This window comes from Amphiura filiformis, chromosome 9 (assembly GCF_039555335.1).
Source record: "Amphiura filiformis chromosome 9, Afil_fr2py, whole genome shotgun sequence".
Taxonomy (NCBI): Eukaryota; Metazoa; Echinodermata; class Ophiuroidea; order Amphilepidida; family Amphiuridae; genus Amphiura; species Amphiura filiformis.
Genome location: NC_092636.1, coordinates 45,121,014 through 45,138,227, shown reverse-complemented (window position 1 = coordinate 45,138,227; position 17,214 = coordinate 45,121,014). Strand labels below are relative to the sequence as shown.

The window sequence follows — 17,214 nt, the reverse complement described above, 5'->3', positions numbered from 1 at the left end:
GGCCACAATGGGGGCCCGGGAAACCAGTTGACAGTTTTATTTTTACATGTTCAGTGGCCACAAGCACATAAGGTTTGTCCTGCCCAACAATGATTAATTACACTTTCATTTGAGCAGAAAAACAAAAATGACTCTTTTACTTTTTTTAACAAAAACTTGTTTTCTCCTCAAAATTGAAATTATTCAAATGAATTACCCAAAGTAATTTCATGCATGGAAAACGCTATAGAAGTTTTTGGTCAAATCATACAATGCAAATTACTTGTGGTATGGGCAATATGGCCAATACAGTACTAATATTTTGGTCTTTTTGTAACCAAACTCTTGGAAGTCCTTGGTTTTTCCAGCCCATTGCAGGTCAGTAGTCAATTACTTGATAATATAGGCCTACATTTCAGTGCTGCCCAGGTATACTAAATTAGTTTAACCTTAATTAAATTTGATGTCTTATTCTTTAATACAATTGAATTTCAGAAATGCTACACCACAGAGAGGGTAATGGAGTCAAAGATCTGGTCATCTGATAAAATATGTTTGGGATTTAATTCAAAAGAGCTAGTAATTTGCTTTAAAAAAAATCACTCAAAATAATATCAAATTAGCTTGAAACAATACACCATATATTTATCATTTTGTAAACAATGTCACTTTCACATTTAAAAAAAAACCACAATTACCGTAATGTTTTATTTAAAATGGTATTTGTTTCCTTGTTTGTTTCTTACCTACAATGACCTTTATGCGACACAAACATTCATCCAAGACACAAACAAACAGTGCCAACAATAAACATTGTGTCAATTGTTTCCCATTTTAGACTGCAGTGGTTTCCTATGTCTACCATGAGGCAGCCCACACACTTTTAACATTGTACATAATTCTGGTATCATTTCCTCAGTAAACCACTTGACAAAACCAATTTTTGGAACCTAATGAACCGTCCTACATTAGATGAGTTGGATCTAAATTCAATCTATTAAAATTAAGGGTCATTTAATACAATCAAATTTTGCACAAATTAATGAACTTTCACTCGCATCCCCAATTCCCCATTATCATGACCAGGTGATGTGTCTTGAGCACCCCATACACATACAAACACTGTAGCACAGGAAAACACTAATTTTTGCATTTTCAAATTTACCGAGATTAAAAAGCAGAAAATCCTACATTTTTTATAAATTGCATTTTGCTTCATCTCCTGAGACCACCATGATCCTGGACCATGCGCCAGGTATATTTATACAGAAGACAAGACAAGAGTCGATTACAGCACGCCTTGTTAACACTAATTATATCACACCCATAAACAAATCTTGATGAGTGTATTGGAATCTCTACACCAAGAGTGGTGTGTGCATCATGTAAGACTAATTAATTACGTATACATCCCAAGTTTTATATGCGTGTTTGTTCCAGCATACTGAGCCAAGTACGAAATGCTGGGGCCTTCAGGTTTGTTGACATTTCAATGTTGATAATGTTGTTGTACCAGCTGGGCCACTACTTCCAAATCTTCAAACCAAATGGACCTGGGGCAGGGATATATCATTTACGATTCTTCACATAAGTTTGGCAATTTCTTCCAATTCCAATTTTCGATTCAATATTTAAAACAGCCTACATGATACAGATCTCTGGGACAAAAATCGGGCCAAAATATGTTGATATATCATCAACGAAGATCATTATTTTGTACGAGCTGTCTCAAACTAAATGGAAATCAAATGGGACATTTAAATTTGAGGACATGGATTCATCAAGCAATTTCTCAAACCTACAGAGCAGACAAAACTTCACACAAGGACATAATCTGAGGTCATTAGGTCATGTAGTAAAACAAATCCCAGCATGCATCTCACCTCCTGCTACTAAAGCATGATTTTTAGTTTCATAAATATATTGCAATTTGCATTGACTATACATAGTACATGTAATATGTATGTACGTACCAGACTATGGTTTTGAATGTCAGGCCCTATTTTATGCATATATTTTTTTCACCATTATACTCAAGATATTTTTAAAACACACCGGATGAATCTGAGCATGTTTTAATATAGGCCTATACATATATCACGATATTGAGAATGGCCACAGCTAACCTTCTTTCTCAAAATGTAGTTCATACGCTTCCTAAATCATTATCAAAGGCCCAGCCATTTTGGCATAGGCCCTACGAAGTTCCCACCCATCACATAAAATTTGTTGTTGTTGCTATTTATGTTTCCTTTTTTACAATCGCAAATTTCCAATTTGCGAGTGTTCTGTTTTTGGTCAGTTCTTACCTAGCCGGGACACCGGCTAGGTCTTGTGATGCTATCGGATCTTTCTTCTTCTGGCAACACGTGCGTGACTTGCCACGTTTCGCCCTAGTTCTGTTATGCTTTGACCGATTTTGACCATACTTAGTCACAAACACCACTGACCATGTCCCCACATGTGATATGACATTGAACTCCATTTGACCTTTGACCTGCTCACAATGGCAAAAATGTGATTTTTACTCTAAAATGCTTCTTCTTCCACAAATAACATGTGATGGTGACATGCTTAGGTCATGTGACTTGACTTTGGTCGGTGTCTATAGGGTGTTCACAGATAAGGGGTCAAAGGTCATTAAGGGGTCATTTCGGTCTGAAAGCTAAAATCTTCAAAAATCACTGTTTTTACAAATTACATAGCAGAGTGTTGTCATTAGCACACATGCATTGCTACTAACCAGGGTCTTTGGGTGTCTACAGTTTCGGGATCAAAGGTCATTAAGGGTCGCTTCGGTCAAAAACCAAAATCATCAAATATCAAATATGTTCATTTTTTTTTTAATCTCAAAACATAACCAGACCAGAGTGACATAAACTTCACATATGCATTAGTGTTACCCGATGTATGCACGGTATTTTTTATTTTTTGGTCAAAGGTCATTTAGACGTCATTTCCGGTTTTAAGCTAAATAACTTCAAGAATTTTTATCTCCATAACTAAGCATAGTAGATTTTTTTATTTTTTACTGTAACAATGCATTTTCTCGGTGTATATGAGGTTTTTTTTATATTGGGGTCAAAGGTCATTAAGGAGGTCAAAGCGTCAAATTTGCAAAAAATGTTTAAAATTACGGAAAAGTAGCTGTATCTCAGCCTATGGAAGACGGATAAACAGTGATGCACCATTAACGGTGTGAGATGTCCATAATAACCAATCAAAGGTCAAACTTTAAGTTAAGACTGGCATTTCCGGCCCGGCTAGGTCCAGATCTGTAACCAGATCTAGTTCTTTCTTTCTTTACCTAGCTGGGGGGTTTTCAACCCCCCGAGCTAGGTACTGTTTTGCTATCCGATCTTTCTTCTTCTTCTTTCTGGCAATAAATTTCAAAATGCTTCTCCTCCTACATGTTACACCCTACAATTACGTAACTTGCACATATGTATCGACTATGTCCAGTGCCCATTGGGTCTAAACAGAATTGGGGTCAAAGATCATTAAAGGGCATTTCTGGTATTTAACCAAATATTTAACTCAAAATGCTTCTTCTGCCACATATTAAATAGCACAATGACGTAATTTGCATATATGCATCGGCTATACCACACGCCTATAACTTGTACACAGAATTGGGGTCAAAGGTCGTTAAGGGGGTAAAATCTTACAATTGCATTATCTGGACATCTGTAGGGGGTATGGGGCTCAAACTCGGTTACAATAAATTTCATGACCAGGGAACATTTTTATGGGGTCAGGTCAAAGGTCATGCAGAGGTCAAACTTTCTTCTTTCTGGCAATAAATTTCAAAATGATTCTCCTCCTACATGTTACACCCTACAATTACGTAACTTGCACATATGTATCGGATATATCCAGTGCCCATAGGGTCTAAACAGAATTGGGGTAAATGGTCATTAAGGGGCATTTCCTGTATTTAACCAAATACCTTCAAAATGTTTCTTCTGCCACATATTATATAGTACAATGATGTCATTTGCATATATGCATCGGCTATACCCCACGCCTAGAACTTGCATACAGAATTGGGGTCAAAGGTCATTAAAGGGGCAAAATCTTACAATTGCATTATCTGGACATCTGTAAGGGTATGGGGCTCAAACGCAGTGACAACAAATCTCATGACCAGGGGAACAATTTGCACGAGTCAGGTCAAAGGTCAAGCAGAGGTCAAACTTTAGAAATGAATTTCCTGGACATCTGTAAGGGGTACAGGGCTCAGACTTGGTGACAACAAACCTAATGATCAGGGGGACATTTTGGAACACTTTGCAGGGGTCAGGTCAAAGGTTATCTGGGGTCAAATCTTATCATTTCATTTTCTGGATATCTGTAAGGGGTATTGGGCCCAAACTCTGTGACAACAAATCTCATGATCAGGGGAACATTTTGCAGGGGTCAGGTCAAAGGTCATCTGGGGTCAAATCTCAAAATTGCATTTTCTGGACATCTGTAAGGAATACGGGACTCAAACTCGGTGACAACAACCCTCATGACCAGGGGAACATTTTTGGAACATTTTGCAGGGGTCAGATACATCCACAACACCAACATGCCCCAGCTAGGTTTGTGGTCTATGACCACCATTTGCCACTAGTTCTTTCTTTCTTTCTTTCTTTCTTCTGTCAAACTTTTAACGAGCCATCGTAGCCATATGCTTTAAGCCAATGTGACCATATTTGGTCACAAGGACCATTGGGTGGGGGCACAAATGTTACATGACCAACTCGGGGTCAAAGGTCATCCAAAGGTCATTATGGCCAAAATGCGATTTTCACTAAAAATGCTTCTTCTTCCACAAATTACATAACACAATGTCGTCACTTGCATACCTGCATCGCCTTTAGCCAGTGTCTAAAAGTTGTACAAAGAATCGGGGTCAAAGGTCATTAAGGGGGTAAAATCTTACAAATGCATTATCTCAACATCCGTAAGGGGTATGGGCTTCAAACTCAGTGGCAATAAATCTCATGATCAGGGGAACATTTTACAGGGTCAGGTCAAAGGTCATGCAGAGGTCAAATTTAAGAAATGCATTTTCTGTACATCTGTAATGGGTACAGGACTCAAACTCTGTGACAACAAACTTAATGACCAGGGGCATATTTTGGAACACTTTGCAGGGGTCAGGTCAAAGGTTATCTGGGGTCAAATCTTATAATTTCCTTTTCTGGACATCTGTAAGGGGTATGGGGCTCAAACTCAGTGACAACAAATCTCATGACAAGGGGAACATTTTGCAGGGGTCAGGTCAAAGGTCAAATTTTAGAAATGCATTTTGTGGACATCTGTAAGGGGTACGAGGCTCAAACTCGGTGACAACAAACTTAATGATCAGGGGGAATATGTTGGAACACTTTGCAAGGGTCAGGTCAAAGGTTATCTGGGGTCAAATCTTATACCGTAATTTCATTGTCTGTAATTTCAGTGACAACAAACCTCGTGATTTGGGAAACATTAAGGTCAAAGGTCAGGTCAAACGGCCATTAAAGGGTTACATGCCTTTGATTGTCTGCGCTCTGTGAGTTTAAATTATCTCTAGTTTGTCTTTGAATTGAACCATATAATGTACTAAATGTGGTGTGAATCCTGCAAATGATTGAAACTTGACAAGCTAAGTGAACAAATACAAATTATGGGGGTTCTACTTGGCTTCTTTCCGTCAAACATCACGCTCAAAGTTCACAACGAGGTCGGCAGGTTTATGTCTTACCGAAGGAACAAAACACCCACTACAGAAGCACTGGTCTGAAGCGATGGGGTTGTCATTAAAAGTAATCAAATAAAATAACAGAGAGATAATTGTATGGGTAGACTCGTGGGCCTACTACAAGTACTATGAACCAAATAAGATAAATTGTGGGAATCTACCCTATAGCCAGGCCCATAACAAGGATTTATTTTGGGCAGGGGCTGATTTTGAACAAGTGGACTGGGGGCGGATTTTGAACAAGTGGACTGGGGACAGATTTTAAAACGTGGACATTTTTTCAACCTTTGGACCTTTTGTGACCAAAAAGGGCTAAAAAATCAATATTTTTTGCTTGCTACACTCGCAAATGGGACATTTTGGGTATAAAAAAAACCTTTTTGGCCTTTTCACGATTTGGGGGTCAATCCTCACCCCCCTCACCCCTCCTGGTTACTGGCCTGGGTATAGCGGGATATTTTATCTCATCTGTGTCTTTGCCAATATGTAAACTTATACTTTTATATACTTTATACCAACAATTTAGCAGTTATGAGGCTCAAAATTTTCCGTAATTCCAGGGTTACATAACAACGTCCAGCACATTTTTGCAATACTTTTATCATAATTATTTTACCAAAATTTACTTCAAATAATTCTTGCCTATTCTTTATGGGAGAGACATGTTGACCTAAACCTAAACTCAAGTGGTTGAAGTCCAAGGCAGACTATATTATTACAGCATTAGTGTTTACATAATAATTGTCACTCTTTGGCACTGTATAAATATTTAAATACTTGTGTATTTCCCATTCCTAATATGTCACATGGTAAAGGTCACTGCCATGTCCAACACATTTGGTGTGAGTCCAGACCAGCAAATGTTTATTTTTGCAGAATGAATGACCCATTTGGTTCAGCTGGTAGATATTTATTGTAAAGTCATGTCTGGACTACAATGTATAAGTTGTAATGCACTTCACTAAAACAGTAACATCCAAATGTACTTATCATGTGTTCATTATTATAATTGCTCTAATTAATTTTAATTAACAATGCTCATTTTGATATTATGACACAGAACAAGATGGTTATTGTCATGATTCTTACAACAGCGAGGCTTATTACATTTCCTTGTTTGAGCCTATGATCTTCAAATTGCTACTACTCCAAACAAGACTGTGAACATTTAGCCTATATAGAACTAAGTAAAAAGACTTTTACATATTAGTTTAATAAAAGAAGTAGACCCTAAATTACTTGTTATTCAGGTTGATACCGGAAAATTTAGAGTAAGTAATATTTATTTATTTAATCTTTGTTTAACCAGGGTAGCCCCTCCTGTAACTGGTACTGATCTCCAAGGGGGCCCTGAACATGGACTATTCTTTCCTACCTCTCAGACAGTCAATACTATCTAAAATTTCTTAATTTTTGTTTAAAAAAACGTTTTAAATGCAATTTCACCAAAAACACAAAAAACAAACACAATTGCAGCTGTGAATACCACAATCACGTTTTCCTCCGGTGCTTTACATTTTCAAAGTTTGATATGTCTATCTGTGTTCTTTTATGTATGTAAATTCCAACATATATTTTTCCTCTTAATCCAAAGTAAAGCAAATCATTTCAACTTGAACCCCTAGATGTGGTTGTTGCTGGTCATGACCCAGCTCAATTCTCTACTCTACATTCGGTCCACACCCCTCAGAAACCTCGAGCTAAGCAAACGTATTATGACAACCTATCACCCCGATCAACCAATAAAATCACTGCGCCACACAACCGACACGCAACTGACATGTGTGCCAACAAAATAGTTCACAAAGACTAAATCAGAATTGTAGGCAGTAAAATTTGAAATGGTCTTTATTTTGCTGCAGGTTTGCTCTTTTATTTTAATCTTAAGCCAAGGACTAAAAAAATAATGTTTATTTCCCATGAAGATCAGCCAAATGTCACTCAAAGATATCAACATAATTTCTAAATTTCTTACATGGGGAAGCACAATTTTTCTTTCCCCATTTTTAAATTTCCCTTCAAATCCTAAAATTTTCCCATCAGTTTTACATTTCCATGGCCTATTTTTCCCACATAGACAATCAAACTTTATTGTTTTCAAATATTTACTATTCATTGCAGATGTTTTGAGTACAGGTCAGGTACATAAAAAAAAAAAAAAAAATTGTGTTAGTGTTGCCCTCAAGTGGGAAAAGCAGGGGAAAGTTGGGTCGGTCGGCTGATTTTCTTGATTTTCTTCCATCGCTGAGGGCAACACAACAATTTTTTGGCCTAAAGTGAGCAAAACACAAGTGCTATTATAGTCTCAAAAGTGATTAGATTTAGAAAAAGCAGGAAAAATACAAAATTTTATTCATGCCCATACAGTGTTTTACTATGGTTTCAGGCCTGATTTTTTGTACAAAGTCTTGTGATGGTGATTTATTCAAGATGCAGTACACTGCTCATTTTCTGGATCATTAGCATTGCAAATTTTTTACATTGTATGAATTGTATTATATTTAATGTATGTGAGAGGTGACCACTTGAGTTGGTAGTCTGTGTACACTTAACAAAGTTTGCAAACTATTTTATGTAAAGAAATGTACGCTTTGCATTATAAAGTCGGCATGACTGCTACTACTACTACTAGTAGTTGCAACTTAGTAGTTCAACTTGCATTTATAAGTTAGTTTACTAGTGCAATATCGGAATAGATTGGCTTTAATTGAGTGTCCATCTTTCTAGAATCTGTGCAAAGTACCAAGTAAACCAGTTTTGTCCCATAAAATATCCCAATTTACTTAGAAAATCTCATGCCTACTTTCATAGTGAAATAATTCAAAAAGACGTAAATGCAAAAAGTCATGCAAACTAAATTTACTTTGTAACCTCATCAATTTTGGGTTTAGTCTCCCTCACAAGTTCACAACCCCTAGTATCCAACCCCTATCCGAATAGATCCTAAGGCTTTTAAAGCATTTTTTAAAATTTATGTGTACCAAAAATCTTTCTAGAATCTGCAAAATACCATGCAGTTCATTGTACCATTTCTTGTCACATCCCCAGGGGTCACATCCTATGCACAACTAAGTATCTCATCACATAGAATGTGGGATGTATGGGCTGGGCATGGGGGCAAAGCATAAATCATAATTCATATAAATGTATGGTAGGTACACTATGATACTAACTTCCTAAGGCAATGAAAAAGTCAGCGAAAAGAAGGTGGACCAAAACCTAGCCACCAAAGCAACACATTAAAAGCTCATATTAGACCACTTTTACCCACAATTTTTTACCAAAAAATACAATGAAGAAAGCAAAGTACATGAACCTGATTATGACAAAACCATTGGATGAAATGATTATTTATATATGATTTATTAATCATTACTTTTATCCCTCAACAGATGCATATGTACCTCTACTATGCACATACTTCAAACCACAATTATATTTCTTTTTGTTGGAGCTACAATTGAAAAGAACTAAATACTTCCGGTCCTATGCACTGAAGTTCATTAAGAAGCCCACATGCATCTTTTGACCTTTTTTCTACAAAGCTATGACCTCCGTAATTAGCTTGTGTTCAGAAACAAAAGCAGCCATGCATTGCGAGAAATTTGGTTCATATGCATGTACCAGTATTAATACAGCCATATAGTACTACATACAGGTCCAGCAAAATAAAAAGACAAAAAAATCTTTCGCCTTATCTTTCCAAAATCAGAGTCAAGTTAATCAATTCATGACAGTGTACATTTATGTACAGCAAAAAACAATTCAGACAGAATTGAACTAGTATAATTGGTAGATTTGTCCTGGAGATTTGTTGCAAATTTGTTTCAAATCTGGAACAGCATGAACATTTTAAACTGTTGTGTTACATTACAAGAAATGGGTCATTTATGGTCAGGGCCAGGGTCAATCTACAATCAGTACTTTGCCTAATTTTTCTCCAGAATCTAAATACCACATTGTACCCATATAACACCATCACCAGGTCATGGTGTGGACAATTAGAGGTGGGCTTTATCAGCTGGTCAGCTGGCTGTATGCAGTAGAGTATGTGGATAGAACCAGCCTCAGCACTCAATTTGGGTCGCAGCAGGTGTACAGGGGCGAATTCTTCCAAAAATAACAAAGAACTGTGAAATTTGATCGCTCTATCTGAATACTATCCCATCCCCTATTTAGACAGTAGTGTGTTAAACAATGTTGTGTTAGTACAGTGATTAACTGGTAAAACATGGTTAAAACATGGTTAGTAATATCATACATAAAATTTAAAGTGATAATGCATTGAAACAAACTTTTGGAAATTTCTTCTGTTGTTCACTGACCAGCGATTACTCTATCTCAATGGTATCCCATCCCTTATTTAGCATGTTTAGACAGATTTGATTTGATTTGATTTGAATTGATTTACATAGCTAATAATGAACTGTTTGAATCATAAAAGTACCATGATAGCGATAACACCTGAAATCACTGCAAGTATCATAAAATAACACCTGAAAACACTGCAAGTATCATAAAATAACACCAGAAAACACTGCAAGTTCATCATAAAATAACACCTGAAATCACTGCAAGTATCATAAAATTAACATTGACAGCATGAAATGAAACTGTCTAAAATGTCTTTTCTTTTCTAGTGTTCACTGATAGGGTCTACGCTGACAAAAAATACTTAGTCCAAAAGGTTCTATCATAATGTCAGTCATTGAGATTACACTGAGCACTTGCAAATTGTAAAATATAGTCTAAGTTATCTGGAAAAGTATGTTAAACAAACATAACCCAAATAACCTTTCACAGATTTTTTTTGGTTCCTGGTTTTGTAGATTCTATCAATCACAGCAGTGTTTGTCTTATAAATTCATTTGATAAATAATAATGATTTGGACTTTGCACTCAACTAGATTTTGAACTTTTGGCTTCTATTAAAGGGTAAAAAATTTATCAGGTGTACTTGGAATACTTCCAGGCTGTATTTTATGTACCATGATGAATTTAGTAACACAAATTATTAATCAAAGAACTTTGTGTTATTGTTTATATCACAGGATAGAATCGTGTAGACATTCAACTTCCGGCAAACGCAAATAACAAGCTTAGGCCAAACCGCCAAACAAAAATAACGAGCTTAAAATATTTTACTTCAATAATTATATGAATTTGAAATAAATAATGATTAATATCCAGTTTTACATTTTGTTTCAATGCTTATACTGTAGAACAACATGTTAAATCAACATTCAAGCAAATTTGGAAAAATGAGTTGATCAATTATATAATTTACAACCATCAAGTTGAAATCTTTATAACTCATTCAAAATAAAACAAATGTTGCTCATCGAAAGTTGTACACTTTAGAGCTTTAAGGATCAACATTAACATTTTTCCAAATTTGTTTTTAATTTAATTTTAGAAAATAGAAAATATTTCATTTTTCTTACCTTGAGTAAAGTTAGAGATGCTGATGTTTCCATTGAGGATGTTCATCAGGTATCCAAATCTGGGTGGGGTCGTGATGACGTACACCAAGTCCGAATCCTCGCTATCCCGATCCTCAGCTCTCAAGAACTTGTTGGTGATCACAAAACCTTGGTTTCCAGATGGCAGCAAATTCAGAGTTGGAGCCCATCGGTTGACGACGATTTGTGGAACACCATTGTCTACTGGGACGATTTCAATGCGCATTTTCTGGGGTTTGCGTGTGGGGTTGTCGGTGTTGGGCATGACGATGAAGTCGTTGTGGGTGCCGTCGGAGATGATGAAAGAGAAACTGTCGTCTCCGGTTTCGGTGCCGTCGTGTTGGTAGCTGATGAGGTTGTTGTATAGATCAGACATGGTGAACATTGTGACAAGCTGGGTCTTGTTGAGAAGGATGTTTCCGTGGAGAGGAAGCTGGGTGATGGTGAACTTCAAGAGGCTATCATCAGTATCGCGATCATCAATGCGGAGCTCAAATGGAGTAATCAGTTTGTTGGCGCCCTCTTTGAGTGCGAGACTTGTGTAGGTAACTGCTGGAAGCTTGTTATCAACTTCGCTGAGTGAAATACGGAAGGTACGGACAACAGTGTTGAAACCATCTGTGACTTGGAACTGGAAGCTGTCCATTTTCATCTCATCGGTACTGGTGTGTACGTAAACAATTTTGTTTCCAGCCAATTGTAGTTGAGTGAAAGATGTGATTGGTACGCCAGGGTTGTCTGTAAGCTCAAGATGTCCTTTGTTTGGTGATTCAGTGATGGTGAAGAGAAGATCTTCATCTGGACTGTTCAAATCACTGGTGCTGATGGTATCGGTGGTGAGAGTCACACGGCCATGTTCCTGAAGAGTAACACCTGCATTGATGACATCTGGGTACACATTATCGATATGGTCGACGGTCACATAGAAATAGCGATCGATGAGTGGGTTCTCTCCATCAGTCACATCAAATTTGATAAGATCGCGTCCACCTTCGTTGCTGGTGTGTGTGTACTTGATGCGCTGGTTATCAATTTCCCATTGTGTGAAGTTCATGCCGACTGTTATGTTCTCAATTGGGTTGCCAGAGAACTTGTCGAGACGTTGAAGCAAACCATACCTTGGTCCAAACCTGATGGTGAAGGTCAAGTTGGAATCAGGAGAATCGAGATCAGTAGCTTTCAAGATGCGGTTGGTGATGATCTCCATCTCGCCAATTTCAAGATCAAGTCCATCATTGATAGTGACACGTGGAGTCTCATCATCTCTCTGCAGAATGTAGATGGGGATTTCTTCAGTGACTTCATGAGTACCATCAGTAAGCAGGATCTTCACTGAATCTTCAGTAGTCTCAGAGTCATCATGCTTATACACGATATCATTGCCATTTTGGATCTGCGTAAGAGTGAAGTTAAGGACTGGTACATCTCCATCTGGACGTCTTTGGATGATAGTACCATACTTAGGTGGAGTGATGATGTAGAAATGAAGCTCATCTTGAGGAATATCATTGTCAATAGCATTCAGGATTGGAGTGTCAATGTTCAATTCTGCTCCCTCATCAACAGTCCATTCTCTGTAGAACATCTGTGGTGGTTCATCATTGGTTGGGATGATGTTGATTGGGAAGAAATGGTTTGGTGATCGGTTGATACCATCAGAGCAGTACACGGTAAACTGGTCGTCTTCTGGCTCTACACCCTCTCTGATACTCTGCACATAGTTGAGGTGGTTCAGACGAAGATCTTTGACGGAGAAAGCAGTGATTGGGATTCCAGCACGAGATTTTTCCGAGCCTGGAGCAGGTGAAATGTTTTCCAAGTAACCTTGCGTTGGTTGAACAATGACTGTACACATGATGTCATCATCATTGGTGTCCAAGTCGGTTGCTGATAGGTGGTTCAGGTTGATGGTACTCTTCTCTCCTTCATCAACATAATATTGGTCTCCAATGGTGACCTCTGGTGCTCTGTTATCAACTGGAAGGATGGTTACAAACACTTCGACTTGAGTGATGCGGTTACCACCACGGATCCATTCATCAGACATATCTGACAAAGTCAGATTAAACGAGTCATCTCTCTTCACCAAACCAATTTCACCTCCGATGTGACGGTATCGGATGTACCCATTAACAATGTCTTGTTGGGTGAATCGCTGCACAGGGAATCCATTATTCTCAATAACGCCCTCACTTGGTGGTCTATCCAAGATAAAAGTAAGTCGGAGATCTTCAGTGTCTGGATCGGAAGCACTCAGGATGTTGGAGGTGATAAGACTGGAAGAATCTTCAGGGACTTCCAAGAAAGATCCAAGAGTACCAGGAGGCAGATCAAGAGTTGGTGCTTCATCATCAATTGGTCTGACATCGACGAGATGGTGACAGGTACAATATGAATGCCATCGGTCAATTCTAGTTCAATAACGTCATTGTCCATCTCAGCACCACTGTTAACATACTCGATGCGGTTAGTTGCGATATCGTCAAGATTGAACCTATCGCCTGGTTGCATTGGAATTCCATCAAGATCGAGCGTACCTTGGGCGGGTGATTGTATAACTACAAATGAGATATCGGAATTTTCGGTGTCTTCGTCGGTTGCATCAAGGATGGTTGGATCTATGGTCACCTTGTTGCGTTCATATACAGAGAAACCGGGATTGGTTACTTGTGGTGGTTTGTTGTCGACTGGTCTCAAGTAGATACTGAACCTCTGGCCTGATACGATGTTACCTGCTGGATCACTAACAGCATACACAAATTGGATGACTCTGGATGTGATGCCAAGCTCAATGCTGGGTGGCTGATACGCCGATCTTCAGATGGTTGATCTGAGACTGTTTGAACTGGGTGATTGGAGTGCTTGGATCTTCAGTCAATACGATTTGACCAGCTGGTAGTGGTGATTGAGGATCGATGTCAAAAGGTGGCATGGTGATTGTGTATACGAGTTCACGATCATCACTATCCAGATCGGTGTAGCGAAGTTGCTTCTTCAAGACTTCGGTGAGTTGGAATTCATCAACAGACATTTCAAGAGTTGTGCCTGGGTACAGGTAAGGTGGTTGGTCATCTACTGGCATGATCTTAACGACAAATTCTTCAGCAGCAGAGACGTTTGGTGGGTCAGACTTGTCAGCAACTCGGAAGAGCATCCTATCCATTACGACATCAGTGCTGTGAACTCCATTATGGCGGTAGTACAAGCGGTTGTTCAAGATGTCATCCAGAAGCCATTCAGTGACGGTTTGCTCATAGAAGCCACCAATTTGACGCCAGTTTTGTGGATCTACAGGTGGATCAAGTTGTCGGATCACAAAGTCGCCTTGGTTTGAGAACGGAGGCTCCAGCATAAACATGATGGTAGAATCATCTGAATCAATGTCTGTGGCACTTAGGACAAATTGGCTGATGAGAGTGAGGTCACCTTTGTTGATCAGAAGACCGGTGTTGACATCAACAATTGGTGGTTCATCATCGAGAGGAGCGATTGTCACAATGAACAAGAATTCAACTTCATTACTGCCGCCGGTCATCCTGAAGATGATGTTATCACTGTATGTATCTGAGCCATCATGATGGTAGGTCACGACACCTGCTAAAAGATCATCAATAGTGAAGAATTTCTGTGGGAATCCGCGGACTCTCAATTGTCCATGACGCAGTCCATTGATTGGAGCAATAATCACATCTCTCAAGTTGTCTTCATCTGAAATCTCCAAGTTTTGGAAGTTAAGAAGTGGGCGGGACTGTCCTTCAAACAATGAAATACCGGTGTTTCTTGTTGCCACTGGAGCCATTGTATTTTTAGGCTTGACAGTGACCATCAAAGCAAATGGTTCTGATGTAGCTAGCTCGGCATCAACAACTTCAAGCTCAATTTGGAAGTAGCGTTGAACATCGGAATCTTCAGCTGGAGGAACATATGCGATCTTGAGTTCACGGACATCACGTTGCGAGAAAGATGAGAGGGGCAGGCTACGATCATCGGTGCTTACAATGTAACCCTCTCCTGGTCCCAGTGGAGTTGTAATGTTGAAGATCAGAGCATCAGGATTGGTCTCGGTATCTTCTGCAGCCAGGATTTCTGGAGTAATAGCGGTCATAACAAACTGGTCGACTTCGAGTATCATCATGGCAGTCAATGATGGCATAGGTGGGGTATTTTCTGCTCCAGCATTGATGCGAACCATTACTTGGAAGTATTCTTGCTTGATGAGATTACCTTCAAGATCTGTAAGTTCAACGACCATTGGAATATAATCTGCTCTTGGAGAGTCGGTCAGGGCTCTATGCTCGTACTGGATGTTGGAAGCCAAGAAATCTTCGCAGTCGACCATCTGTCCATACTCGTTGGCGTTCAATACACGTCCATAACGTGGCAAGCCGCTGTTGGCATTCAAAACAGTAACTTTACATAAATTACGGTTAGGATCATAATAGAACTCCAATTTTCTTTGATCAATAACATCACTTCTGCCCATCAAATTTTCAACGATAAGTGGTTGGTTTCTGGTAACGATCTCGAGCTGAGTGGATTGAACATTGACATTCATCATGAAGGGTATGATATACGTGTCCGTCTCGGTATCGTATCTGACTTGCATGAGTACACGATCTCTCTGTGGAGATCTGGATCCGAAGTGGACATACTTAACCTCACCTGGAGCAAAATCACATGGAAAGGAGATAGGATAGACACGACCTGGTACCTGAGAAAGAGGATCATTATGAAGAACGGTAACTACACATCGATCGCCTTCCCTGACATACAAATTAAGCTCTGAGATAGGATCGATAACTTTTTCCCTTCCAAATGGTACATTGATTCCTGGATTTCTTCTGATAACTTGGCTAGCCACCTCAGCTGGTTCATAGGGTCCAGTTAGGAAGAGTCCTCCAGCACCACCTTGGTTGTTGTGCACAAATGTGGTACCACGTTGACCGCCACCAGCAGCCACAGCACCTCCAGTTGTCGAATCACCTCTGGTGTCAGGGGGTAGTCCAATATCAACTTGAATATCTGCTGTAGCTAAATTGAAGTCAAAATCTTGAAAATTGAAAAAATCGGGGAATTGTCCCCCTTGGCCTTGTCCACCATGTCCAGCGCCTTGTCCACCATCTCCGCGCGGATCTCCTTGAAAATCAATGGGAACATTTCCTCCTCCTTGACTCGATACAAGCCCACATACGCCTGCTAACAGGCAAACTATTAGAGTTCTTGATTCCATGGTGCTAAAAGCTCTATCAAAAGAGCGGTTGCTCTAATATTGCTTTGCAGCAGAAAATAGCAACCAAAGTTGTGTCCAAAGTTCTTATAAAACAGCAACACAGTTTAAAGTTCCACCATATAAATACAACACTCCACACACACTGTTTGCAGTACCCTGCACCTCCCCGTGCTATCAGATCAATGGCTCATGGGCTCAGTGATAATTTGCAGTCAACGTGAATTATCAAAACACTATAGAGCGCACTGGGCTAGTGCTAATCGTCTAAATGAATATCAATCCGCCGATAACAACTTTTTAATTTCAATGATTGAAATTACGAACTTGTTAAAAGTACTTCGAGTATTTTTCGTTTTCTATATTAATCATGATGATATTCAGAATTTGTGCTGCAGTGAATTTGTATCGTCAATTAATTGAAATTCACTCACATAAGTACGCCCGTGTGGATTATCTTTTCAAGTCGCGGATTGATTATATAGCAGTGCTTAGAATTTCGCCAGCCATATTAGGAATAATGGGCGTGGTTAAATACAGTGACTAGCTGGTCTCATCCAATAAACGACTCTAAAAGTTTCTCTAACACCAGACACACCCACACACTAAGTTTTACCATTCATCATTGTTGAAACAGGAAAAGTTGAGCTGCCCAAAGTATTACCGAACAATAGGAAAATAACAAAATAAGGCAGCATTTTAGGAAGAAGCGGTTTACCAAATTGATAATCAACAGTTATTTTGTTGGAAGTATGGTTTTCTGTTTGTTATGTTGTTGCTAGACACTGGAAATAGATTTGTTTTAACTTGATACG

At 38.9% G+C, this 17,214-nt stretch overlaps 1 protein-coding gene across 1 annotated transcript in view; it reads right to left on the bottom strand.

The window, feature by feature from the left end:
* The window catches only part of LOC140161049 (extracellular matrix protein 3-like), a 182,683-nt gene extending 165,930 nt beyond the window's left edge, over nucleotides 1–16,753 (bottom strand). Inside the window, 3 exon segments of the mRNA XM_072184430.1 lie at nucleotides 11,155–13,545; nucleotides 13,548–13,980; nucleotides 13,982–16,753. Coding sequence (XP_072040531.1) covers nucleotides 11,155–13,545; nucleotides 13,548–13,980; nucleotides 13,982–16,402 — 5,245 coding nt within the window. The 5' untranslated portion in view covers nucleotides 16,403–16,753.
* Between the last annotated feature and the right edge of the window lie 461 nt (nucleotides 16,754–17,214).